The sequence below is a fragment of the Lissotriton helveticus genome, chromosome 4_1, assembly GCF_964261635.1.
Source record: "Lissotriton helveticus chromosome 4_1, aLisHel1.1, whole genome shotgun sequence".
Lineage (NCBI taxonomy): Eukaryota > Metazoa > Chordata > Amphibia > Caudata > Salamandridae > Lissotriton > Lissotriton helveticus.
Window position 1 is genome coordinate 169,079,132 of NC_136063.1, and position 27,690 is coordinate 169,106,821.

Sequence of the window (27,690 nt, forward strand, 5' to 3'; positions counted from 1 at the left end):
ACAGTTGAAGCCGAAGTCGCGGCGGGAGCGCCTCATAAAACTTCTCTCTGCACTTCTCTCCAGGTCGATGTCCTCCCCTCGGTCTTCTTCGGCGGACGGCTTCACGTTCGGTCGTGGTCGTCACCCTCGCCCTTCTCTGAGGTCACGTGAGCGTCGCTCCCCGGTGGGTAAGTGTCGCAGTTTGTCCCCGGCGGCTGGTTTCCGGCCTGCTGGGGACGTGGACTCTCCGAGGGTGATGCGGTCTGCGTGTCATCCTATCAACCGTTTCCTGGTGTTGGGGCGTCGAGAGTCCAAATGGAGACATACGCGGCGGCTTTGCAGGCCTCACTGGCGTCTTGGGGCATTGGCGGACCCCTCACCCTTGCACAGGGCCCTCTGCGGCGTTGCCGGTTGCTCCGGCGCCGACTGGTTCGGATCCAGGCTTGGAGGGTGTGGTACGTCTCCTCTGGGGGACCTCCTTCAGGCCACGGCGTCTCTGCCTCACCACAAACTGGTCCTGTCTAAGGATGAGGTGATGCCGCTACGGCGCCGGCAGCAGCTGGACCGTGCGGAGCCACAGAGGTCAGTGAACCCTCCCCGTCCTGCTACGGGTCGAGGCCGGGTCCCCTCTTGTTCCTCCCCACAGGCGGCTGTCTCGATGGGGGGGGCGAGTCGGAGGTGGAATCGCCTCATGGGTTGCTGAGCGATCTACGCCTCTTCTCCGCCAGCCGCGGAGGTCTTCGTGTCACTCCCCAGGACTGCCACGTTCCCTCATACGGGTGGCTACCTCGGTAGAGGTCAGGTCCGCGCTGCTCCTACACTGCCCCGGGGCCGGTTCGGCAGAGCCCCACTCCAGTCCCCGCTCGGATCTCCGGTGCAGGGTGAATTCGAGGAACCTTGTCCGGCGACGCCGGATCGTGCTGACAACCTGCTCCAGACAGCAGACTCTACTGCTCCGTTCAGGGGTTGTACCGCGGAAACGTCTTCAGACGCTCCTTCTCCGAAGGTGGGCTGTATCTTGGTGTCCTCCTCCCCAGAGACTGGTCGCCGTGTGGTGTCTTTTTCACCGGCGTCGAAGGGCCCTTCATGAGGCAGGGGTGTTCGTCGGAAGACTGGCAGGTCCCTCATTCTTCAGCTCCTTCATTCTTCAGCTCCTTCGGACTTCCAAATCTGGCCCTTGCCCGTCCCGCTTGGCCTCGGGGACGGCCGCCTTAGTTTGCAGCCATCGCCCACGGAAGAGCTGCTTTCCTTGCCGCGAGGCCCTACAGTGGCGGGTGCGGCCTCCGCTCACGCGGTGTCCACGGCTGTGGGCATCCTGCGCATTGGTGACCCGGTGGCTCACTTTCCGGCGGCCCATCTATTGGAGGTTCTCCACTAGGGCTCTGGTGGGATAGAAATCTTACTTCCTTTTGAAGGTTCCCTCCTTTCTTCCTTGAAGGGGGCTTGGAGGCGTCCTGCCTCAGGGGACCCGGTGCCTCATCACCTTCTGCACCGCCATCTCCCAGCGCCGCATCACCTGGCTTGCATTTCCCTCCACCCCTCTGACTACAGTCCTCTTTTGCGGACTGCTTTTCCCTCCCTGCCGCCGCTGTTGACTCTGCCATCCAGAGAGGCCCTCTGTTGGGATTCTTGGGAGCGCAACATGTTTGCCTCGACCAGCGCTGCCCTGCGGGCCTTGAACACCTTGTGTGTGCTGGCTCGGGCCTCCTCCTGTTTGTGGGACTCGGCTGAGTCTCTGGGATCCGCAGTGTCCCAGAAAGGTGGTTAAGTGGACTTGAGGCATCATGCGTTATATGGAGGGGAGCTTGCGGCGTTTATCCTCCGCTCCGCTCTGGACATCTCAGAGGTGCTGGGTCAGGCCATGGCTTCCTCGGTCGCTCTCCGTCGCCACGTATGGCTTCGGGATTGAGTATTCCCTGAGAATATTCGGGAGCGACTCATTGACCTTCCGTTTGATGGCAGCCTGTTGTTCCATGCCCATGCCGACTCCGCCATTCAGAGGCTCTTGGCAGGGCTCTGTCCTCCTCCTCCGCCTTATCCTCATCCTTCTCCGTCTCCTCCTCAATGACTTTTACCAGGCCAGGTCACCCCCTTGCCTCCCACGCCTGCCGCTGCCTGCCTCTGCTTGCTGCTAGGACGACCCAGCCGCCGCTGGGCCGCCCGGATCTGCCCCTGCCTCCCACGCTTGCCGCTTGACCCAGGGACAGACCCGCCGCCGGACGCCCAGAGGTTCCCGCCGCTGCCCCCCCGCGGCCCCGCCCACCACCAGCCCATTGGCTGCCCCGCTCCCGCCACCCAGCTGACCCGCCCACCCGGCTCCTACTTAAGGGGTCCTGCGGGGTCAGCCAGGGAGTGACCACTGCGCCTTTTACCAGGCCGGGTCACCCCCTTGCCTCCCACGCCTGCCGCTGCCTGCCTCTGCTTGCTGCTAGGACGCCGCTGGGCCGCCCGGATCTCCCCCTGCCTCCCACGCTTGCCGCTTGACCCAGGGACAGACCCGCCGCCGGACGCCCAGAGGTTCCCGCCGCTGCCCCCCTGCGGTCTCGCCCACCACCAGCCCATTGGCCGCCCCGCTCCCGCCACCCAGCTGACCCGCCCACCCAGCTCCTACTTATGACGCCCCCAGAGCGACCGCGCAGCGGACGCGCGCAGCGGGAGCACCGAATGAGCGCCAAAGGTAAGCCCGTCTACGCCCGTCCGCGCCTGGACCGCGCCCAGCGCCAGGACCCCTGGCCCCCGCAGACCCCAGCCCACCCGCCGGACGTACGACGCCGCCACCCTCAACGCACTCAACGCCGGCCGAACACCTGGATGCTACCGAGCCACCCCGAGACGCACCCACGGACCCTTCATCTGCCAGTCCTGCAAGTTCTCCTGCATCCGGACCTGCACTGCACCAGCGTCCACCAAGCAGAACACCAGCAGCAACCACCTGAAGTGCATCCTGCTCAACACCCGCTCCGTCCACAGACACGCCGTCGAGCTCTGGAACCTGCTCGACACCACAGCCCCAGACGTCGCCTTCCTCACGGAAACCTGGATGAACGCCTCCTCAGCGCCCGACATCGCCATCGCCATCCCGGACGGCTACAAGATCATCCGGAGAGACCGCGTCAACCAGACAGGAGGAGGCATCGCCATCATCCACAGGAACACCATCCGCATCACGACCAACACCGACGACACCATCGCACCCGCCGAACACCTGCACTTCCAGATCCACGTCAACCCCAAGACCACCCTCAGAGGCACCCTCATCTACAGACCCCCGGGACCACGCACACAATTCAGCGAGGACATCGCCGACTTCATCAGCCCGCTCGCCCTCCCCTCAGCCGACTACATCCTCCTCGGGGACCTCAACTTCCACCTGGAGAACGACGACCGCAACACCACCACCCTGCTGGAAAACCTCGCAAACCTGGGACTCAAGCAGCTGGTGACCACCCCCACCCACTACGCCGGACACACACTCGACCCGATCTTCTCTTCCAGCAAGGACATCGCCTTCAGCCACGCCACGGGACTCCAATGGACGGACCACAGCTGCGTCCACTTCAGCTTCAGAAGGACCACGCTCCACCATCACCAGCAACAGGCTCCCCGCAGAAGCTGGAACAAGATCACGGCAGACCAGCTCACTACGTCCTTGAGCAAGAACCCTCCCACCAGCACAACGAACCCCAGTCAAGCAGCCACCAACCTCACGAAATGGATCAGCGACTGCGCAGACGAACTCGCCCCGCTGAAGACCCCGCCGAGCAGACCCGGCAGCAAGAAAGCCCCATGGTTTAACGACGAACTCAAGAGCTTCAAGAAGAACTGCAGAGCACTCGAGAAAACCTGGCGCACAGACCCAACACCAGACAACATGACTGCCCTCAAGCTCGCCACCCGAAAACACCACCAGCTGATCCGCGCCACCAAGAAAACCGCATTTAAGGAACGACTGGACAACAACGCACACAACAGCAAGGAACTCTTCAACATTGTGAAAGAGCTCTCCAACCCCAACGCCGGAAACAACGACATCACCCCTTCGCAAGACCTCTGCAACTCCCTCGCCTCCTACTTCCACAACAAGATCGCGGACATACACAACAGCTTCAGCACTCAACCAAAGCACGCCACGACCGAACCACCGCCCACCACCACCACCCTCCGCGCCTGGACCCCGATCAGCACCGAAGACACCATCCACACGATGAACTCCATCCACTCCGGATCTCCGACAGACCCCTGCCCTCACCACGTCTTCAACAAGGCCGACGCTGTCATCGCACCCCACCTGCGGGACATCATCAACACCTCCTTCGACATCGCCACCTTCCCGGAGAGCTGGAAGCACGCCGAACTCAGCGCTCTACTCAAGAAACCATCAGCAGACCCCACCGACCTCAAGAACTACCGCCCCATCTCGCTGCTCCCGTTTCTGGCCAAAGTCATCGAGAAGACCGTCAACAAGCAACTGGCCGCCTTCCTCGAGACGAACGGATCCCTCGACCTCTCGCAGTCTGGCTTCCGGGCCAACCACAGCACCGAGACCGCCCTGATCGCAGCCACAGACGACATCCGAGCTCTGCTCGACAACGGAGAAACAGCGGCCCTCATCCTCCTGGACCTCTCCGCGGCCTTCGACACTGTCTGCCACCGCACCCTAGTACAGCGCCTCAGCAACGTCGGAATCCAGGAGAAGGCACTGGAGTGGATCACCTCCTTCCTCACCGGAAGGACACAGAGAGTCCGCCTCCCCCCGTTCAGATCCGAGGCCACCGAAGTCATCTGCGGCGTTCCTCAAGGCTCCTCGCTCAGCCCAACTCTCTTCAACGTCTACATGAGCCCCCTCGCAGCCATCGCACGCCAGCACAACCTGAACATCATCTCCTACGCCGACGACACCCAGCTGATCCTCTCCCTCACTAACGACCCCGCCACCGCCAGAGCCAACCTGCACGAAGGGATGACAGAAGTAGCCAAATGGATGTCGAACAGCCGCCTGAAACTGAACTCAGACAAGACGGAAGTCCTCATCCTGGGATCCTCACCCTCCGCCTGGGACGACTCCTGGTGGCCCCCCGCCCTGGGCAGCGCACCCAAACCAACTGACCACGCACGCAACCTGGGCTTCATCCTGGACTCCTCCCTCTCCATGACCAGACAAGTCAACGCCGTCTCCTCGTCATGCTTCCACATCCTGCGAATGCTACGCAAGATCTTCCGATGGATCCCCACCGAGACCAGGAAGACGGTCACCCAGGCCCTCGTCACCAGCCGTCTGGACTACGGCAACTCCCTCTACGCCGGAACCACCGCCAAACTCCAGAAGAGACTCCAGCGGATCCAGAACACCTCAGCACGACTCATCCTGGACATCCCCCGCCGAAGCCACATCTCCGGACACCTGAGAGACCTGCACTGGCTCCCGGTCAACAAGAGAATCACCTTCCGGCTCCTCACCCACGCACACAAAGCCCTACACAACCAAGGACCAGGATACCTCAACAGCCGCCTCAACTTCTACGCTCCCACGTGCCAGCTTCGATCGACCAGCCACGCCCTCGCCGCCGTCCCCCGCATCCGAAGAGCCACCACAGGAGGAAGGTCCTTCTCCTACCTGGCCGCCAAGACTTGGAACTCCCTTCCGACCCACCTCCGCCTGACCCAGGACCACCTCGCCTTCAGGAAGCAGCTCAAGACCTGGCTATTCGAGCAGTAGCGGACCCCCCCACCCCAGCGCCTTGAGACCCTCCGGGTGAGTAGTGCGCTATACAAATGCTCTGATTGATTGATTGATTGATTGATTGACTGACTCCTGAGTCACTGAGTCCAGTTCCAGTTGCTTTTGCTTCCTGAGGTTGTGTGCGCGGCCACTCATGGTGGTGTGCCCGGGCATCTCCTCCTCTCCCGCTCCTGCCCATAGGTCTGGGATGATCCTGTGTTCTCCCTTGCCGGGGCGCTGTCTCCTCGGCCTCAGGCTGTTCTTCTTGCTTCTGGCGGCTTTGACTGCTGGCGCTGTTCTGCCTGGCACATCGCTCGCCATCTGGAGTGGTTTCGCCTTCTTTTCCCTTGTTTCCTTGGGTCCTCTAGGCTTTGTCTTCCCCTCTTCCTGTCTTGGCATGGGGCGGCAGCTGGTTTGCCTTGTGGGTGAGTGTGTGCTTTGGCCTCTCCGACCTTGCCCTTGGTTCCTTTGCTGTGAGGATGCGGGCCTCTTCAGCCTTCCTCTTCTTCTTCTCCCTCCTACATCCTCTTGGCGTCAGTGGGGTTCTGCTTGTGGAGGTTCCCCTTGCCTGGAAGGGACGAGGTTCTACCTGGTCCACAGATCTTATCCCCTGTGGGGCCCTCTGTTCTGTATTGGCTGGTGGGGTCCTTTCGCAGACCCTCCTTCCAAGGAGGTATTGCTAGGGTATCTATTCTACGTGAAGGAATCTGCGGCTAAAAGTCTCTATCAGATGTACGAGTTACTAACCTTCGGTAACGTTGTATCTGGTAGAGACGATTCTAGCCACAGATTCCTTAGCGGCCCGCCCTTCCTCCCCTATTCTGCGAGGACCCTTGGGTTAATCTTCGGTATTCGCCTCCCAGTGGGGGCTGTGTCTCCTGTGAATGCCTTCTTGTTCTTGACAGGTGACTCTGTCTGATAGTGGTTCATTCCTCTTTGGTTCTTTGGAGGATGGGGTTCCGGTGCCCTGCTGCTCTGGCTACCACGGGGTTTGGGGGTATTGCTTTCTATCCCTGTCCTCCCCTCCCTTCCTTCCATTGCTATCCTCTGCTTAAGGGTCCTCTGGTCATGTTCTACCCTTGTCCTTTGTGGGTGGTTGCCCTTCTGTTGGGGTGGCTTGGGTGTTTGTTGTCGCTGTCTGTGTTGGGACTAGTCCCCTTCCTTGCTCACGTTAGGGGTGGTGGGTTTCCTACGTGTACCATGTCCTTACGCATGTTCTTTGCCTCCGGGGCACGGAGGTGGGAGCTTGTCTATGTGCTGGCAGGGTGGTGGCGCAGGGCTCTGCTTCTTCTTCCCTGCCTTGGGTTCTGCGGTGTGACACTACTGTGGTGGTGTTGTTAGTCACCTTTTCCACAGTTTTTTGTCTGGTGGTTCCGCGTTGTGGTGTGGAAAAGTTCCCCGAAGAAAACTGACGTAGGCGCGCTGGGGCGGGTCTTATATGACGTCATGTGCGTGGACGACGCCTGCGCGGATGTCCTCCTGCCCCCGGCGCAGGGATGCTGTGGCAAAAGGTTTTCCAGATCCAGTCTCACACCTGGGGATAGTTCTACGTGAAGGAATCTGCGGGTAGAATCGTCTCTACCAGATACATTGTTACCGAAGGAAAGTAACTCGTACTTAATTCCTAAACTACAGTTGCTACAAAACACAGCTGCCAGGTTTTATTGGGATTCAGAAAAACCCCTCCAATTTCTGGACAGGTCAGTAAACTAGACTGCTTGTCCATTAGAAAGAGATGCATCTTCACGTCTCTGTATAATACCGGACAGGGCACACGTCTTAAATCTCTCTTTCCCTGGTGGGCCTCCATATTTTTTTTGGCCTTCCTGAAATTTAGGAAAGCAAGGATCGGCGGAAGTACCGTGGCAGTCACCACAGTCAGAGTTTGTAGTACTCTGCCCTGTGACATTGGCAGGCATGGAAATCTTCTCAGCCTGGTTTGGGATTTGGCGTTGGGATAATCTTTTGAGCTTCTTGTGTAGGGCTTTATGGTTTACAATTCAAATATTCTCCTTTTAATTTGAGTGCCAGGATACTTCTACAGAAGTAGACATTTTGTGCTATAAAAGTGGCCCTATCAAATCTTTAGTTTATTCCCAGGATAAGAGTTTTATGTTTAATAATATGCTATCAACTGCCTATGTCCATTCCTTACCCTTGAAAGGCGTAGATTTTTTGAAGGTTTAATAAGGTTTACAATTTTTGTTTGCATTTTCATTCTTGCCACCTGGGGATCTATTTACTTTATTTCACCTACTTAACTTTGCATTATTGTACCTTACTACGGTTATATGCTCACTCATGTGTTTTTTTTATATTTGGAGAAAACCTATATATTTATCAATATTCACAAATGCTAATGTTGAGTTTTAATGAATTATTTCCCCAATTGCGATCAATTTGCTAGACTTTGGTGACGAAAATTTGTTAGCAAGATGAATTTGAGGTATCTAACTGTTTGATTAATAATGGCTTGCGATAAATTCTATAAAGTATTTGCTTAATGAGTTTTTTTGTTTTCTCCCAAACATGCTGATAATTATAATATTATAATACTGTTGCATGAAAACAATTAATTTATAATAATGTAACAGTATGTTTTCTATGTTTATGAGGGTATATCTACTGCTATGAGGGCTTGACATGAAAACAATCGATTAATGGTATATCAGTATGTTTTCCATGTTTATGAACAGTACGTTTATTTCAATGAGGTTTCGAGCACATTCATGTAACTTGACAAAGGATTCTGTGAAGCCGAAGGGCGTCGTTCTTTCATACACAAATAAATTGGTGTGCTCATTTGGTGTGCTGCTTCCTCTGCTTTCCACAATCGTGCTTTCCACGATTTGTGATTTTTGACTATGCCATGTGCAGGCACAGTCATCGCGAGGCTGGTTTACAGCTTAATCGTTACATATCTGGTGGAGATATATATATATATGTATATATATATATATATATATATATATGTGTGTGTGTATGTATGTATATATATATTCCACCAAAGAGTTCGCTGCAACTGGAGCCGCTTCCGACGGCGGGCCGTGGCGGGTCAGCGATACCCAATATTCCACCAAATCTGTCGTATTCCTGTTACCTCCACAGAACAACGGACCACGGCACCACAACTGCTTTCAAGAAGAAATTTATTAAGTAAGAGTTACATGTCAAAGTGTTACTTAAATAAACATCATGTGACCAGTGACAAAATCATAGACGGTGAAGACAGACCCTTGTCAGCTAGTGGATAATATGTTGCAAAACGATATTTCTTAGGTTTGTAACAGTCGGATTACTAAATTATATATGCACTGTTAATGTACACAAAACTAAATAAATGTTGCCTTGGTATTGGAAAACAAAGCAAAATCAGTGGCTTAATTTCATCATGCATTCACTGCTTTCGCTCGCATTCACAACTTTATTGTTCCCTCTTGGAAAAGACAGCTTACTCCGTGTTCGGCTGTTGCGTGTATGCCCGGTACGGCTCTAGATTTCACGCATTCCTGCGGTTCTGCCATTGCCTGTGATAATTCAATGTAGCGCCAGTGCGCAAGGTTGATATTACTATGTGACAAAGATACTCTAAAATGTATGCGTTGGTGAACTACTGTACATATTGCAAAAACGTTAGAAAGCAAAGTTAAATAACTTAAATAGATATTGCAATCAGCACATTTGCTCGTTCATGGAAAACTCACTAATTCTCCATAGAAACTGACAATAAACTCAGTGTATGGCTGCCGTTATATAATGTACACATTACTGCAATCATAGTAGTTCTTATTTTTGCACATATTTCTATAGCGCCAGTGCGCCATAATCCTATGTACATGTCCCATTCTCAAGCCCAAGTGGGCTGTAGTGCTAGTAAGTCTCACACATCACCAATTCATTAGGGGAAGCCACTTTTCAACAGATGTCATCATTCAATTGGAGATTTCCTTTTATTTCACCGTGCATCCTGGCTAACGTGACCATATTAATTGAGATCGCAATTTGAAGCTTGCTAGCTGACAACCTGTAAAAACACATAATAAAAAATTGTCACTAGGTGGCTATCATACCGTGATTAAAACAAGACATAAATGCAAAACTTCATGAAAACGGCTCATCATAACAGTTTCCTACATCTTCAACAGTGAAAAAGCTAATTAGCTTATAGGAGTAGTGATTCTAATACAGTAATTACATCTAGGTCCTAGCCCAGATGGACCGATAGTTCCTCATCAATATTATGCCCGAAAGGCTGTGTGGTTTGATATTCTATTATCAGTCTAGACACCAACCTGCGTAGTTCTAAAAGTCGATTGCCCCCTCTTTCTCTTATCGGGATTGTGTCAAGTACTCAAAAAGAAAGGAGGCTGGTGTTTTACCTGTGTGCTTCCTTAAAATGTCTGGCTATCGGGTCTTGCTTGTCTTCTTTGGTAATAGCTCTAAGGTGTTCTAGAACCCTTTTCTTAGCCGGGTGAATCGTGCTGCCAATTGTTCAGAGGAGGTATAAAGCTGCAAACCATCTGTGAAACTTGATTTGGGCCCCTTTTGTAGGTGCTTCGTTAAGTTAGCCAAAAGGATGAGGGTGTGTATGGAGATATTAATATAGAGAAAGCTTTATATCACATCACCAATATGATGCAATTATTATTTTCTAATCACTCTTTTGGTAAAAATCATTGCCACTATTTTGTTTTTTTAATAATAGTTACTATTCATATTGTGTGTTGAAAGGATAGACTTTGTTTTTTTTTAAATACATTTTTAAAATATATTCCTGTTTACCTGGTATTCTTAAACGTGCCTTTAAAATAATGAAATATCCCTGTGATATCTCATAGGGTTGATCCTAATCCAAAATGTATCCCACTGAAGTAGTGCTTAGTGGGCTGCATGGTGGTTGCACTGGAACTTGCTTTCTCTCCCACGCTGGGACATTGTCAAACTCCATAGTGCTATGGGGTATAGAAAGCCTATTACCAGAACATGCTCTGGAAAATCTAGAAAATGTATCAGTATAGCACTTCATAACAAACTTCTGTTTCGTCATAGGACTGCGAATAACTGTTGTTACTGTCTTTTAATTAATATTATACAATGTACTGATTTCTGGAGGATGGAAGGGTGATCGTGTTGTATCACCTCACAGAGCCATGAGGGCTTTAGCTGGATTTCTGTCAAGGCTCCCAAGTTGTCTAACAGAGAACATAAGTGCTCTGAAAGAAATCTGGGTGACTGGTAGGAGGGACTGTTAATACCAGTTATGGACCCACTATCAATCCATCTCTAGCATGTAGGACCATGAAAACTGGGTAAGAGAGTCCAAGATATCTCTATTTTCGAGCTATATGTTTCTATGTTTTTGTTAAGCTGTGAGTAATATCCAGCCTCCTGAAATTCAAAGTTGGTATGATAGGAGATGACTTTGAGCTAAGAAAGGTTACTTTGATGCTAAAGGAACAGGATGTTTCTAATGTATTGATGTACTTTTCAATTTATTTTGTTTGTATTTTGTGGCCAGTTTTATTACTAGTGTATTTTCCCACACTGTCGGTTTTTTGCATAATAATGAAAGTAATGGCTGATCTTTTATACCGATCTGTCTTATCCAGGGAGTCTAAGATTCCAGAACCACCTGAAGGTCACAAGTGGAAAGAAGTTCGCTGTGACAATACAGTCACATGGTTGGCATCCTGGACAGAGAACATCCAAGGATCCATAAAGTACATTATGCTGAACCCAAGCTCCAAACTGAAGGTTGGTGTCATATGTAAACTTTTTTTTAAAATGTTGAGCTATTAAAGCATTAGCTAGTATGGTACTTTCGTCTCTTGGATATTGTGCAGTTGCTGTATTCTCTACCCTTGAAATGCAGACATTGATGTGTCTGACATTCTCTAAATGCCTGTCTCCGTCATACTCTCTTTTTCAATGTCTGTATAAGTAGCATCATTCGGATTACAAAAGTCATACAAACCACTGGGGGTAATGGCTCTTTCTATTGCATGGATACGTGCCATTTAGCTATTATCAGTGTTTGTTTCATTACTATCTAGATGCTGTGCATGGTCTACGTTTAATAGATTTCCTATAGTAACTTTTTTGGGGTCTAGCTCCAAGTTTCACCCCCCAACTGCTGATAATATACAGAATAATTGTTTGTTTGTATCTCCAGGCTCTTTTCAACCTGGCTTCTCGGTCAATTTGAGGTTCTCCTACATTGGATCTCTAATTTCCTGTTAGCTGGCTACTTATTGCTTGTGTCTTTTAATAGCAATAGACAATGTTAACATGTCCATAAGTCCAACAAGCAGGGTTTGTTTAGTAGAAGATTCAACTAATTGAAAAGCACCAGCAATCCATACAGTGCGATTAATGTGCTGAGCACTCTCGCTCTGCACTAGAGGCCAACTTAGATTTTTTATTCCACGTCGGTGTGAGGGAGTCACTGGAACGAGCTATTTTCTGACACTTCTGTCACCTTACGATCTGCAGAAGATTTGATTTGTCTCTTCCACAGGCTTAGCTTAGTGCTCCAATCCACAGACTGTTGTTTGTGTTTTTGATTTGGTTGTTTTGTCTGCTGGCCCTGGGGATACCTTAGTGATCATGCCAGCCTCTACTCTTAAGGGGATGAAATTTGTTTTCTAATCTTCCCCCTGAAGTTGATATCCATCCAGGATCTGTACTTTAAGTGCAGGCACACCCAATACACTACTTAAGTGGGACACTGCCAAAAGCACTCACATACCATAGCACAGTTTTGCACTAGTTATTGGGGGTCATCACAAGCACATAGTCAAACCTGTAATCAAGCCAGCTAATCTCACATTTTAAACTTTGGGAGTGGTGCATTTCAGATTCTGCCTCATAGTGGAGGCTGTCACAAGTGTCTTATGAGTGCTTTAGAGTGATAGGGTCCGTAAAGAGATATTCCCTGCTGTCCTCCAGAAATGAAATTCAATTAATAAGCAAGACAGTTCTTCAGGGATAATCTTCAAGCTACTTCCCAAGGATGCAGTTGAGCAGGTGCAGCAAAGTCTGTGCAGTATAGGTTTCTGTTCCGGGTCACAACTGACTGGAAGCCCAGTTTTTAGTGCAACATCTAACCAAGTAGCCAAAAGTAGTCCTTCAGAATGATCACAGTGCAGGAGATCCCCTCGGGGTCGGGGGGAGGAATACAAATTCCCAGAGCTTCTGGATAGTTACTTCATGCCCTTTTACATCAGGACCCACCTGCATTATATTAGCTTATCTGTAGCCGAGTTGCTTGGCCAATTCAATTCCCTCTTTATGTTTCAGATAAGCATATTTGGTGTTCATCAAGTAGGCTCCAGTGGCACCACACGTTTGAAAATCAGGTTATCCGTTTTGCCTGTACTTACACCATTGGCTCATTAAGGGTACCACTATGGCAGTGACAGAAAGGTACTGGCACTTTTTCAGTGAGACGTGACGCTCAACAAAGCCAACCTGCAAGAAGCCGGACTTAAGAGCCTTTCTTAGCACTGCGCAGGGAAAAGCCTTGACATTGTGGGAGCAAGTGTCTATCTCCCTAACCACATAGTTTTGCGACTGTTTAACGCTCCCAGTTAGGCAATGCAAATCATTACTGGGACTCAACCTCATATCTTCTGCTGATTCCATAGATAAGACTGAGTGCACTCCTTCCAGCAAATGTTAGAATAACGAATGAAAAGGGAGAAAGGTCCTGCAATGGCATGGTAATCACCCGCCAACTAAATAAAAAAAAAAGGGTCTGTTGTGGAGAATGGTAAATGGTGTTAATTTCTCTGTCCGGGGCTTTATAGGGGGCTGCTCAATCGCCACGTGTAGCTGAAATGGGGTGGGGTGTAACCAGAAATGTAAGAATTGAGCTTGAGCGCATTTGGCATATAGCTCCAAGTCAGGTTCACAAAGTCCGCCCCATGCCAGGGGCAGGGCCGCCAGAACCTCCCAAGAGATTTGGGGCTTTTTACCAGCCCAGAGCAGGGAGATTAGGTTAGACCGGAGTCGTTGAAAGAATGTACGAGTGAGTGGCATTGGAATATTCTGAAATAGGTAGAGGAACTTTGGTAGGATAACCCTCTTTGTGATAGCCATGCACCCAGAAAGAGATAAAGCAAGTTTGGACCAGACTGGCATTCTGCTCTCGAGCCAGTCGATAGTCCGACCATAGTTCGCAGTCCATAAGTCCTGGATGTCACAACTTACCCAGATGCACAATTAGCGCACTGGGCCGGTGGCCCAGGTCAAAGGATAATCAGTGTGGAAAGGGGAGGTGGTGTCAGTGAGAGGGAGTATCACAGATTTATTCCAGTTAATATGAATGCCGGATAATCCACCAAACTGAATAATTTCCCAAATTTCTGAAGCAAGGTTTTCCTGCAGATTACATATGTGTAGGGATATATCATTGGCCTACATCGAAATAATCAAGCCTCTTGAGGAAAAGCCAATGCTACTTTCTTTAGCGGCTCCTGGAGGGAGTGCTGCTGCATCACCAAATGCCATGCAGTGTGTGCAATAAAATTAGTTTTATTTATTTATTTGTGTACTTACCTCCGTTCGGCCATAATCCGGAGTTTATTACTCTCCCCCGCCCTGTGTCACCGCCCGGCAGCACTCCATCCAGGAGCCTCTACTGGCTACTTTGCGAGTGATGTTGCCTGAGTCTGGCGTCTAAGGGAACAATGGCCATGACAAACAGGAGGGTCGAAAGAGGGCAGCCCTGCCTGGGGCCGCGTGTTATGGTGATTTGTTCGGATAAGAGCCCATTTAAGCGTATTGTGGCCGTGGGGAGGGTGTATAGAAGTTGTAAATATTCAAGAAAGGTGGGACTGAGTCCTAGGCGCTGTAATAGTGTAAACAATAGTGTAAACAAATAGTCTCATGCTAAGGAATCAAATGCCTTGGTGGCATCTAGGAGGGCGGCAAATGCTTGTTCCTCGCGATGAAGATGGTGCATCGCTGTGAGCAGCGTTCTTAGGTTCTCTTCCAGGGAATCCTCATCAATAGTCATAAGCACTGAATAGAATAGCAAGCCCATCTTCTGCCTGGGAGCAAATGAGAGTGAACGACCCAACCTAAAACAACAGCCGTAATCAGCTGCTGGAATAGATTCCTCAAGGAGGCCTGGCCTACTTGGGTGTCTGAATCTGAACAATATTTCCTTGTAAATGTATGGACGGACCTCCAAGTTGCCACCTTACAGATCTCAGAAATCGGCATACTATTAAGGAAAGCAGTCGTAGCCACCTTTCCCCACGTGGAATGGGCCTTGGGAGCAGGCCCAAGGGGCTTTTGTGCTAATTGATAAGCTGATTTGATGCATGAAACTATCCACCTGGAGATTGATCGTTTTGAGGCTGGAAAACCTGCTCTGATCGGCCCACGGTTAACAAATAGTTGATCAGACTTTCTAATAGACATCAACATGCCGAAGTCACACCTGTGTCCCTCTCAGAAGCTCCTCTTCATCGGAGCGGTTCTGGACTCGGCGCAGTTTCGGGTTTATCCTCCCAAACAGCGGGTTCGGGATATTCAGGCTCTGATTCCGATCTTTCAGCCTTTATCCCGAGTCTCGGTCAGGTTGACGCTGCGGCTTCTGGGGCTGATGGCCTCCTGCATGCTTCTGGTGCATCACGCCCGGTGGCGGATGTGGGCTCTGCAGTGGGACCTGAAGTTTCAGTGGGCCCAGCATCAGGGCAACTTGTCCGACCATGTCTTGATCTCGGAGGGCACTGCAAGACAGCTGAAGTGGTGGCTCACGGACCGCGATTGGGTCAGTGGCAGATCCCTCTCCCTACCCCACCCAGAGCACGTGGTTGTGACGGACGTGTCCCTCCTGGGCTGGGGAGGCCTCATGGGAGAGGCGGAGATCAAAGGCCTCTGGTCTCCGGCGGAGTCCCGGCTCCACATCAACCTTCTGGAGCTGCGGGCGATCCGACTTGCAATGAAGGCATTCCTCCCCTCTGTCTGGGGTAGTGTAGTGCAGGTGTTCACGGACGACACCAACGCCATGTGGTACTGCAACAAACAGGGCGGGGTGGGGTCGTGGACACTAGGCCAGGAGGCTCTGCGCCTCTGGCTGGAACATCAGGGCGTGACCCTGGTGGTTCAACACCTGGCAGGTTCTCTGAACGCCAGGGCGGACAAACTCAGCCGTCGGTGCATGATGGATCACGAATGGCGTCTGAACTCGGACGTGGCGCAAGGCCTCTTTCAGCAGTGGGGAGAGCCTTGGTTAGATCTATTCGCCACAGAAGAGAACGCGCAATGTCATCAGTTCTGCGCGTTGGAATTTCCAAGGCGGCACTCGCTTGGAGACGGTTTTCGTCGCCAGTGGAGTTGCGGTCTATTGTACACCTTTCTGCCTATACCACTTCTGCCCAGAGTGCTGAAGAAGATCAGGTGCGACCGGGCCCAGGTTATTCTTGTGGCTCCGGACTGGGCACGAAGATACTGGGATCCCGAGCTACTCAACATGTCAGTCGATCCCCCGATTCGTCTACCTCTCCGGGAGGGCCTTCTGTCGCAGCAGCAGGGGACAGTCTTCCACCCGAACCTGTCCAGTCTCCACCTACAAGCTTGGAGATTGAGCGGCGACAGTTGAGGCCATTTGACTTGCCTCCCGAAGTCTGTAATGTCATTCTGGCAGCCAGGCGTCCCTCCACAAAGTCGGTATACGCCTGCAGGTGGAACAGATTTGTGGCATGGTGCACAGCAAAGGCTGTGGATCCACTCTTTGCACCCCTTTCTGAGGTTCTCCTCTTCCTTCTTTCTCTTGCCCAGCAGGGCTCTGCTCTGGGCACCATCAAGGGGTACCTCTCTGCCCTTTCCGCCTTCTTAAGGCTACCTGATCAGCCTTCCTTGTTCAAGTCCCCAATTGTAAATAGGTTTTTGAAGGGCATCACACACGTTTCCTCCTGTTCCTTTCGTGATGCCCCAGTGGGACTTGAACCGTGTACTTACTTACCTAATGTGTGCTCCCTTTGAGCCGCTCCATAACTGTCCTCTCCGTCTTCTTACTTTGAAGACTGCTTTCCTGGTTGCCATTACCTCTGCCAGGAGAGTGAGTGAGCTCCAGGCTCTTTCTTCTACACCTCCTTTCCTCTCTGTCCATCCGAACAAGGTTGTGTTACGGACAAGACCCTCTTTCCTGCCCAAGGTTGTTACGGCCTTCCACATTGGGCAGTCCATTACCTTGCCCACCTTCTTTCCGCCTCCGCATCCCTTGAAGGAGGAAGAGAGGCTCCACCGTCTGAACCCAAAACGTGCGCTCTCTTACTATCTGGACCGCACACGCCAGTTCCGGGTGGATGACCAACTCTTTGTTGGTTACGTGGGCGCTATGAAGGGAAAGGCAGTGCATAAGCGGACCATCTCTCGGTGGATCATCTTGTGCATCCAGGCGTGGTACTCCTTGGCCTAGAAGGAGCCTACTGTTGGACTGAGGGCTCATTCCACTCGGGCCACGGAGACTACCACTGCCCTGGTCCGAGGAGTGCCCTTGCAGGACATTTGCCAGGCAGCTACGTGGGCCTCGCTGCACACGTTTGCAAGACACTATTGCCTGGACAGCCAAGTCTGGAGGGATGGCTTCTTTGGCCGTTCCGTCCTCCAGGACTTTCTGGTGTGATTATTGGTTCGCAGCCCACCACTGGGGTTGGTATTGCTGGGGTATCTATCCTAAGGTAAGGAATCTATCACTAACGTGTCTCTTTCAGATGCACAAGTTACTACTTGTGTAACGATATATCTGTAAGAGACATTAGTTAGTGATAGATTCCTTACCGACCCACCCATCCTCCCCATTCTGCGAACCGATATCTAGGGTTAAGGTCATCCCCTTTCAGGGCCCTAGTTTCATGGCACCAGTGTTGGTTTTATCATGGCTCTGCGTATCTGGCGCGGAAAAGCTGTGTACCAGAACTGACGTCAGCGCGCGTGGACCGTGTCTAAGTACTCCGACGACGTCATTCCGGCGCTAACGACGCCGACGACGGACGCGGAGTGGCCGACGACACCTGCCGGCGCGCAGGGGTATTGCTATGCAAAATTTTCCGGATCCAGTCTGACGCCTGGGTATATTCTAAGGTAAGGAATCTATGACGAACTAATGTCACTTACAGATATATCGTTACACAAGTAGTAACTTGTGCGTTATGTGGTTAGCATAACAATTTTTTTAATATGATATCATTAAAATGAATGTCCTTTATACATATTCTGCTTTCTGATCTTTCTCTTGTTTACTTGTTTCCACTGATTGATTGCCTAGGAAGTTTTTCACTTGTATTATTTTCTCTGTCCTAGGAATTGAACAAATCACTGCTCAGGGGGTCCTTGTTTTTTACATTAGTCTGAGTTGGGTGACAGCTGGGCTATGTGTATTCCCTCTAGACTGCCACACACAAAGGGAGTTTTGATCTGACTTGATGGGTCATCCGGGGAGATGGGAGGGATGAGCCTGGCACTTCCTCACACTTACACATGAATATGCTGTGTCCTGTTCAAACACAGAGGGCTGCATACCCTCCTGTAGTGAGTCTGGAGCCAGGGCAGGAAGGGAGGACCTCCGAGCACTTCAAAGACCCTTCTTTAAAGTCTCCCCTCTTTACAGGCACAACTGGGTGTCAGTACTTGACCTCTGAAACCATAACTTCAGTACACTTCTGGACCTGTGGCTACTCAGCCCTTCAGCAGCACAGCTGTCCTCCTTCTTGGCAGTCACTTTGCTGGACTGCTGCTCCGGAAGAACGGCTGCCTTGCTATGCTGACCTACTGCCCCCTTGTCTGGAGAGGAAGAATTGGGCCTGGAACCCATCTTGAACCCAGGGCTCCAGAGTGACTCCAAGGGTTAGTCTGCTGGTCTCCTAATCTGAGCCTCAGGAACATAACTGGCTCTAAACAGCTCCTGTACCCGTCTTCAATGAGCTCTTAACCCTGAAGAGTGTCCTCTTGTTGTATGGCGTTTTAGATTCTGAATGAATTTTCCCTATTCATGCCCTTATATAGGTACAATTCACGTTGCCCTTATATAGGCATATAAATAAAGCCCTTCTTTAGGCATAGCCCATGCAACCCAAGTACAGGCATGGGTACTTTTATCCATTCACCAAACGTCACACCGATTTCTTGGAAAACCAGCTTAAGCCATTAGGCACTTCCCCTTGCTTGAATATTGATTCCTCCAAGAACAATTAACATCTATTCCTTAGGGGTTCATTCATGATGTTCAAATGCCCGACTTTACGTCAATACTGGCATTCCTAAACACCTTCAAGGTATAAATATACCTTCACTTGCTCTAGCAAAGCACGATGGTTCGGAGCAGTTCGACGACCTACTTGCCCAACGCAGCTCGCTACAGCAAGTGCCGGAGAAAGCCGACTCTCCAGCTGACGCACTGATCAGGAAGCTGCCCTCCTCTGCTGAAAAATCCAGCTCCAGTGTTTCTGACTCTCCTCGCGGGGTGTTGGGAAATCAAGTCCCGTGACAGAGATACCAGACCTCCTTCATTCTAAGGTATGGAGCTGAACTGGGGTGGCTTGGTGATCAAAATAACGATGTATTAAAGCCAGATCTGTGACTGGGGGTGAATGTTTTGCCATTGTGCAACATTCCGTCCATCATCTTGTGTGTTTTGCTGTTCACCCTATGTGGGAAGGGTATACCCAGACTTGGGTCCCGTGCTCACTAAGCCACAAGTTAAGCTATCCTGGCTGAAGACAGCTGATAGCCAGAAACCGGTCCTAGTATGCTTGATTCCGGTCCAGGGAAAACATGGCTTGGCAGTTCGGGCTGGACTGTTCCCATGAGGCACAGGGTCAATACTGATTTGCATATGGCCTTGTCTGAACTGGGATGGCTTGGTGAGCAAAATAACAATGGATTACACCCAGATCTGTGACTGGGGGTGAATGTTTTGCCATTGTGCAACATTCCGTCCATCTTGTGTGTTTTGCTATTTACACTAAAACACATGGTGTTCCGATTATGGCGGTAATACCAGATATCCTAAAACAGATTCAAAATCAATATGGGGCAGAGCCTGCTTTAAATCTAGGTATGAAATTACTGAAAAATTTCAAACAGGTCTCAACAATAATATTAGCTAATATTAAAGGTGAAGCAGCATCAGTGGCGATCCGTCAAAAGTTAAGGGAATTTGATGTAAGTGAGCAACCACAAGAACTGGCCAGAATAATTGAAAAATCCTATGAAGAATTAGGCAGAGACAGCTTGGGTGGGAAGCCAGTTAAACCCCAACTGTCAAAGTCCTGAAAAGGTCTTTACTAAAAACACTTATTCTCCTATTAAAAAGAAGTGGAAAAATAACGGACAAACTTCTAAAGAGAAGCATTCTCAATCCCGAGGTAGGTCTCCTCAAAAGGAGCCTTCTGAAAGGAGGTATAACCTCAGGAACAGGGATAATTTGAGACATATCATCAAGATGCTGATGCACGTTCCTCTCGAACCTTTCCGATTTCATCACAGAAATCCGAAAGAAGAGGACGGTCCCAACACAAGGAAGAAGGCGTAAAGTCCAAAGACGATCAACATATTCAGAAAAATAAGAAACCTCAATTTACCAAAAAGAAAGTAGCAGGTCTAAAAGTCAGACATGCCGAGGATCTTGAGGACTCAACTCAACAACGAGTAATGGGCTCAAACAATTTTGGACAGCTCAGCAGAAGTCACCATAGCTCGCAAGAACTTGAAGGATCATCTGGAGACAGTAGACTTAAATGAATTCATTTAAGTTGAAACTGCAGATACCAGGGTTAGTTGCCCACATCAGTTATATGAAAAGCACTCTGGATGGAGAGGGACATACCAAGAAAAGTGAGAGCACTCTTTTGCGAGCGACTCTCTAAGGATTATGACATTCTTCTAGCTGAACAAGACTGGCCACCAGAATATGTCAGGGAGTGCCCACATGGCAAAGACATCATTATGCCAGCCTTCTCCAACCACATTCCAATTCATTTAAAATATACCTATGCCAGGAAATGGGCAGTCGACCAAGCTCCTGCATTATACAAAAATCATGTAGGATGGGATGAGGACTCACCTCACCATAAAATCCATCTAAAAAATCAACCAACTGCAAAAAGGGAGCACCCAGTTAAGCAGGAAACTAAAAAACAGGTCATGGAGATATTCGATCAACTTGAATACCAAGGAGTGATTGAAACATGCACCTCGTCAATGAATAATCCTTTGTTTCCTGTCTCCAAACCAAACAATATGTATCGTCTAGTATTGGATTACAGACATCTAAACTCTTGTTGCTAAACTTTTGCAGTATGAAATGCACTGTAATGTATAATGTATAAAACCACATTAGATATTTCTAACGTTTTTTTCTGTCAAAATATTGCACCAGAAAGTAAGTATTTGACCGCTTTCTTAATTATGGGGACACAGCGCCACTTCTGTCATCTCCCTCAGGGATTCAAGAATAGTCCTGGGTTATTTTCAGCGAGAGTAACAGAGTTACTACAAACATATGATGATGAAGCATTATCATATGTCGATGACATCTATCTAACAGACGATGACTTGGATAGGCACTTGAACAGGGTGAATGCAATTCTACTTGGATTCGCCTCTGAAGGGTACAAATTCAATTTTAAGAAATCGAGGATTGGCCATTTAAACGTCTTGTTTCTAGGATATGAACTATCAAGTGAAGGCAAAAGCCTGGCAGCAAACTTTCTTGTGAAATGTGCGCTGCTCCAACCTACAAAAATGCTGAAAAACGTAGTCTGTTCTAGGTTTCCTGAATTTCGGAAGAACTTACATTCTAAACTACACAGAAAGGGTTAAACCTCTCTATGAATTAATCAAACCTGATTTTAAAACAGTTGATTGGACACAAAAACACGCAGAAATTTTGCAGTCATTGCAAACAGACATGTTAGCAACAAAACATTTGCAAACCCGAGTAAACGTACGCAACATAGTGATCCAAATCATTCCAGACAATGCGGTTTCACGTACGTAACTTTTAATGAAGGTGAAAAAGTACCAATAGCTCACAAATCACATTTGTACACACAAGCAGAAATGAAGTTTACTTCGACAGAAAAAATTCTGACAGTGGTTCAAACTGCAGTAGCAAAAGAAAGAGCTCTAGCACTGGGTAAGTGCATTATGGCCGTTACACCTGTACCTGCCTTAGAGGCAGTGAAAAAAGCGAGCATTCCAAATGCTAAAGCTTTACATCCAAGATGGATACAATGGGTTAATTATCTTGCTGCAACAGACATTGAATATGTGTTTGATCCTTACTTGAAAACACAAGCATTTCTACAATATATGAACAAGAATGTCCTCTGCCTACTGAAACTCTGCCTCTAGAGCAGTATGAATGTATAATTTATACTGATGGATGAGCTCAACCCGCTACAGGGGGTAAAGAAGCCTATAGTGCGGCACGCGCGATAGTTAAAGGTCGTTGGCGCAATGACAAACCCCGACCAATGGTCACTAAAACACAATCTCTAGGAGATTGTACAGCAAACTGAACTACAAGCATTTAAGATGGCGCTTGAGAATATGTACCACGAATACCCCACACTCATAGTGTGCGATTCGTATTATTGTGTTCAATCTTATAATGAATACTTTCAAAACTGGATTCATAACGGTTACAAAGATGCAAAAGGTGGCACAATCAAGCATAAATTGCTTTGGGAACAAGTAGTTCAGTTACGACGGGGACTACAAAACACGTAATAACATATGCTGAGTTATCAAATTGATGGAGTTCACGTTGCAGGGAATTCATTGGCTAATGAAGCAGTGAAGGCAGCTATGCAAACGGCTTCCGTAGCTGCAATCACTCGCCAAAAACGAAAATAGACTGTAAAATCATGGTAGCTGTCAATGCCACAAGCAAAGGCAGCGGTGCAGCGTTACCTAATAAGTTTCCACTCAAATACTCATATATAATTGATGCAAACTCAGTTCCTTTTGCTCGAATCCCTGAAGTGGGGCATAGGGTAATTCCAAACAGGAAACGTAGAGTAGCTTTGATATACGAAGCACATTTGGGAGAGGGTCTGAAACATCAGGAGATCTCTAAGACTATATTAGAATTAAGAGACGTACTGGTGGCCAGAGATGAATGTGAGCATTCACACATTTGCAATTAACTGCCATGACTGCAATAGAGATCGCAGCACTGAACGCCACCAGATTCCTGACTATAGCATAGCCAGCCCAGTACAGACACCATTGTTAGACAGCATTAGACTTTCTACACGCGGACATCCCTATGGACAAATGTGGTCCCACAAATATTAATGCACAAACAACAGTTGATGGACAGAATGCAGATCAATGTCATACATTCACCCCAGTACAGAGATCTGGACCTAAATCCATCGTTTTTTTGCACTCCACACCACCCCAGTTCAGACATGGCAAATGCAAATCAGCCTTGACCCTGTGCCTCATGGGAAAAGTCCAGCCCGAACTGCCAAGCCATGTCTTCCCTGGACCGGAATCAAGCATCCTAGGACCGGTTTCTGGCTATCAGCCGTCTTCAGCCAGGATAGCTTGACTCCAGTGGTGTGGAGAGCACGGGACTCCCGTCTGAGCATACCCGTCCCACTCGGGGTGACAAATGCAAAAACAACAGTTGATGGACAGAATGCAGAACAATGTCATACATTCACCCCAGTACAGAGATCTGGGCCTAAATCCATTGTTTTGTTGCACTCCACACCACCCCAGTTCAGACATGGCCATATGCAAATCAGCCTTGGCCCTGTGCCTCATGGGAACAGTCCAGCCCGAACTGCCAAGCCATGCCTTCCGTGGACCGGAATCAAGCATCCTAGGAACCTCTCTTCTCTCCCCACAAATATTAAGACAAGGTTCATTTGGATGTGGCCTCAGCGCTCGGCTGACGCTAGAACTGTTATGAAAGATTTGCGGGTCTTTATCGACACATACGCAAACAACATGCTACATTCTGACCAGGGTCCTGCGTTTAGCTCTCGAGCTACAAGGCGGTCATGGCCAAATTAGGCGTTGCATTGCGGTACTCTAGTCCATTCCATCCTGAGAGAAATTCGGTAGTGGAGAGAAAAAAACGGGAGATAAAGCAATCTAGAACAGCTAGGGTATTAGGCTCGGGTGAGAAGTTTTCTAGGGGGTATCACTCCATATGAAGTCCTTTTTGTGACCAGAATGATAGTGTCAGACCTCGATTGTCAGAATTTAGTGGTAGACCAAAAACCCTTTGATATCAAAGACCGTTTGGCTGTTTTACAGGACTTAAATGAAATAAAAACAAAACAAAGTAACGTGTTCCTGAAGCCTACCACCACTGAAGAGAAACCGACCGTCCCAGCAAGGCCTGTCTGGATTCCTAAGCTTGGTCATCTCGTCAGAGAGATCGCGGACAAGAAGGAATTTGGGCCTTCTTACAGACAACCAGTTCCTGTCCTAGCAATCCACGGATCAAGAACAGTATTACTGCCACCCCATGCTGGTAAAAAGGAGAACAGGTTTGTGTCCATCGACCTGGTCAAATCACATCATGTGGCCAATCATAAGCAGTAGGCCAAGTGGACTCCGCAAATGTAGAAGACGCCATAATCTGGCTACTATCCAAGAGGTTCAAACTGAGAGACTCATCACCTTTGAAGAATCTGCAGTGCGAAAAGCACTATGCAACAAAGCTATGGAACTTGTACCTCTTGAGACCCAAATAACAGTTCGTCAAACACCTGTCTACAATGAAGTAACAAGTGATCAAGTGGTTCCAGCGATTTCAATGAATCCTGTTGCAATCCCTACAATTGACAGAACTGCTGCTGGCTATTTCATTAACTATGATACGTTTTCTGAGGATCCCAGCGAACCTGAAACAACACCAGTAAAAAGAACTTTGAAAGAACAAGCAACATACCTTTTACATCACTTGGAAAAGACTTATCTGGTTTCACCATGGATTGAACTTTGGATTGTGTTGGGTGTGCTTTTTCTTCTACCTTGGTTGACTCTGGTAATAACTTTGGGAATGCTGATAAATGGAAGATATGTTAAAAAGGACACAGCAAGTACGAACATCAACTTACTACTCAAGCCACACATCATCTCATCGTGAACAAAGAGACTTGTCATCAGTGATCATCACAGCCGTTCCTATACCTGGTGGTATAGCTTGGGATAGAACTGACTATGACATTTTTGGCCCGTCGGAGCTGTTGAAGATTCCACACCAGTTTAAGATTTCCTTGAATGACTTTGTTTCATCCAGTACCTTTTCTGATGATTGGGACTTCGAGACTGTTAATAATATGACGAAAGACTTAGAAATGTCTGCTGTATTTACAAATCATGAATACTTACAAGGTTCATCAGATTATGAACAAGTGTATTGTTATAATCACTATGGTCATCATTTCTTGCACAAATCTGCAAACCCTAGAAATATATTAATGTATAACCAACGGGAACATTGTCCTACGCCACCAAAGGGTAGCTCAAAAACATTTTTGGGAAAATGTCCATACTTTTCAGGTTTTAATATTTCCAATCCATAATCATTTTACTTTAAAAATGTTAATAAGACAGGAATGAAAAGTATGTTGACAAATACCACCAAATATATTCTGCAGCCTTTTATGCTCAGCTGTCTTCACTAGGTTTTGACTTTTGGAAAGACATTGAGACAAAAACTGTCTGGGGCACAAAAGATTGGCACGTGCAGGGTATAGAAGCTTTATTTAGAGCCTGCATCATCCCAGAGCAAATTATGTTTTTGAAAGACACTGTCCAACAGACATCTTGTCTTGGGTTAGCAAAGAAAAAAGACCTAAACAATCAGTTCATACCTACACCTGCTAGTGGTAACACTTCAGAAGGGGAGGTCGACGTACATACTATTTTTCATCACAACAGAATAGATCCAGATTGGAAAAAAAATGTAATCTGGCCCACAGACACAAACACCTGTCAAGATAGATTCCTGAATAAAACACAGGGGTTCACATTCACTAGGCCAGATCCAAGATATGTTCAGAGACGGCATCCAGGAATAGTAACAACATACAGTGTAGGGAAACAGTGCCTTGAACGGTTACATAGATCTACACTCAAGGATGTAAAGCAACACTTATCTTTACTTAAAGATGGCACTGATCTTAGGGAATTCTTGCTAGGACCAAGAACACTACGTCATAAACGTTTTATATATGCCGGTATCTTTGCTGCTTATAATGAAGCATGGATGCAGAGACTGCAGAACGAATATGAGAAATTGATTGTATTAACTTCGGGAAAACTCTCTGTTGTTGACAATGGGTTAACGGCTCTGTCGTCCAGGATATTTTCTTTGGACAGCAGAGTATCCTCTGCCATAGACATCATGGAACAGGATTTGGTCATGCTGCAATATTTCAGTCTCAAATACGTTCTATCATGCTATTAGGCTGGACTTTACAAAACCTTCGTTCAGGCTATGTGCCTTGGCGTTTAATCAATACTACGTCACTGTTTTCAGAATTCAATCTCACTGATAAACAGATCAAACTGGCACAGGGGGGAGCAGACTGTACGGTGCTGAGCATTGAAAAACTGGAAAGATTGCCATTAACTGTCGCTGAAAAGCCAGTCACAGAATGGATTATACACGTATTGACTAAAACACATACCAGCCGGCATATATGAAAGGTTGGGTAAAGAATACATCAAGACATCCTGGGAATTACCATACACACACAGATGTTGGAGTGGTGGAAAAGAAGTGTTTTGTAGTGGTAAAAATGGTCAAAACGCACTAAGTTGTTCTCTCCTTTGTCAGGGTATTAATTTACACGGGGCCTGCGATGGTTCCTCTAACAACTTATCCTGCCACCTGCAAGGTTAACCAGCTGCAGTGATTGATCCAATTTTTGGACAGCTTTCTAATGGAAGTTACCTCATGTTAAACGATCACAGCTGCTGTGGCATGTTGCCAGGTTTACCCTATCTAGTAACTGTGTCAGCCAGGGTCACTTGCTGTATGCAAGTATTGTTTCCAAAAACCAAGACAGACCGGGAGTCGCCGTTATGGCCTTCACTGAACATCTCTTCTATACAAATTGATACTTTAAGCAGAATGAAAGCCATTCTTTTACAGAAAACTGTGCCACTGACCTCGGCCAAAGAGACCTATGATCTGCAAGTCGCAAGGACTTCTGCAGAGATACATGCCCTCTTAACTACAAATTGGCCTATACATTTCTCGGAAATGTTAAGTCGTATATTAAACATGTCTAGTACGAGTGGTATTGTACATGTATTTAAGACAGTTTTTTCGGGACTGTTAGCACCTTTTGAAGCAGTCCTAGGAATATTTCCAAACTTTGTGCACTCTCTGTTTGGCGGATTGCCTCTCATTTTGGGACTCGCTGCAGGGATACTATTTTTGCTCCTACTGCTTCGATATGGGAAGCCAATCCACAAGCGACAACCTGTTCACCGTGGAAACAACTCTACTGGCGATGAAGTGTCGTCAGTGCATCATCCAAATTTTGGGATTAACTTGTTTTAAGAGTATTAAATACCACATGGTTTGTGTCATTCAGACCAATTTGGTAAGATTGCATCTTACCTGTTCTACGCTGCCTGCTATGCGGAGAAGAATGCATGTTAGACATCTGTCTCACATGCCCATCAGTCATGCCCACGGATGTTGATACTTTGCTTGAACCAGTAACAGCCCATGCACTGTGTTGTCCCCAATGGCTACCAATTCTGATGACGGCATTCATTGAGATCTCACAGGCGCAAAATGCTGACGGTAAGGCACGAGAGGAAACATGCACACAGGTATCATTCACTACAAACATTACTAATGCGACCAATGCTGACGGCGATGCTTCACATCTATGTGCAGTTGATCCTCTTAACGAGGTAATCCAACTTTCACCTACAATGGTAGACAATATCTTTACAGACTTAGAAGATTTTATGTTTTCTCCAAA

The 27,690-nt window shown here is 48.3% G+C and overlaps 1 protein-coding gene across 3 annotated transcripts in view; it reads left to right on the top strand.

Moving 5' to 3' along the window:
* The window catches only part of TOP1MT (DNA topoisomerase I mitochondrial), a 1,348,974-nt gene that overhangs the window by 885,763 nt on the left and 435,521 nt on the right, over positions 1-27,690 (top strand). For all 3 annotated transcript variants that reach the window (XM_078686649.1, XM_078686647.1, XM_078686648.1), the window contains one exon: positions 11,308-11,452. In XM_078686649.1, coding sequence (XP_078542775.1) covers positions 11,308-11,452 — 145 coding nt within the window. The remainder of the gene's footprint in view (positions 1-11,307; positions 11,453-27,690) is intronic.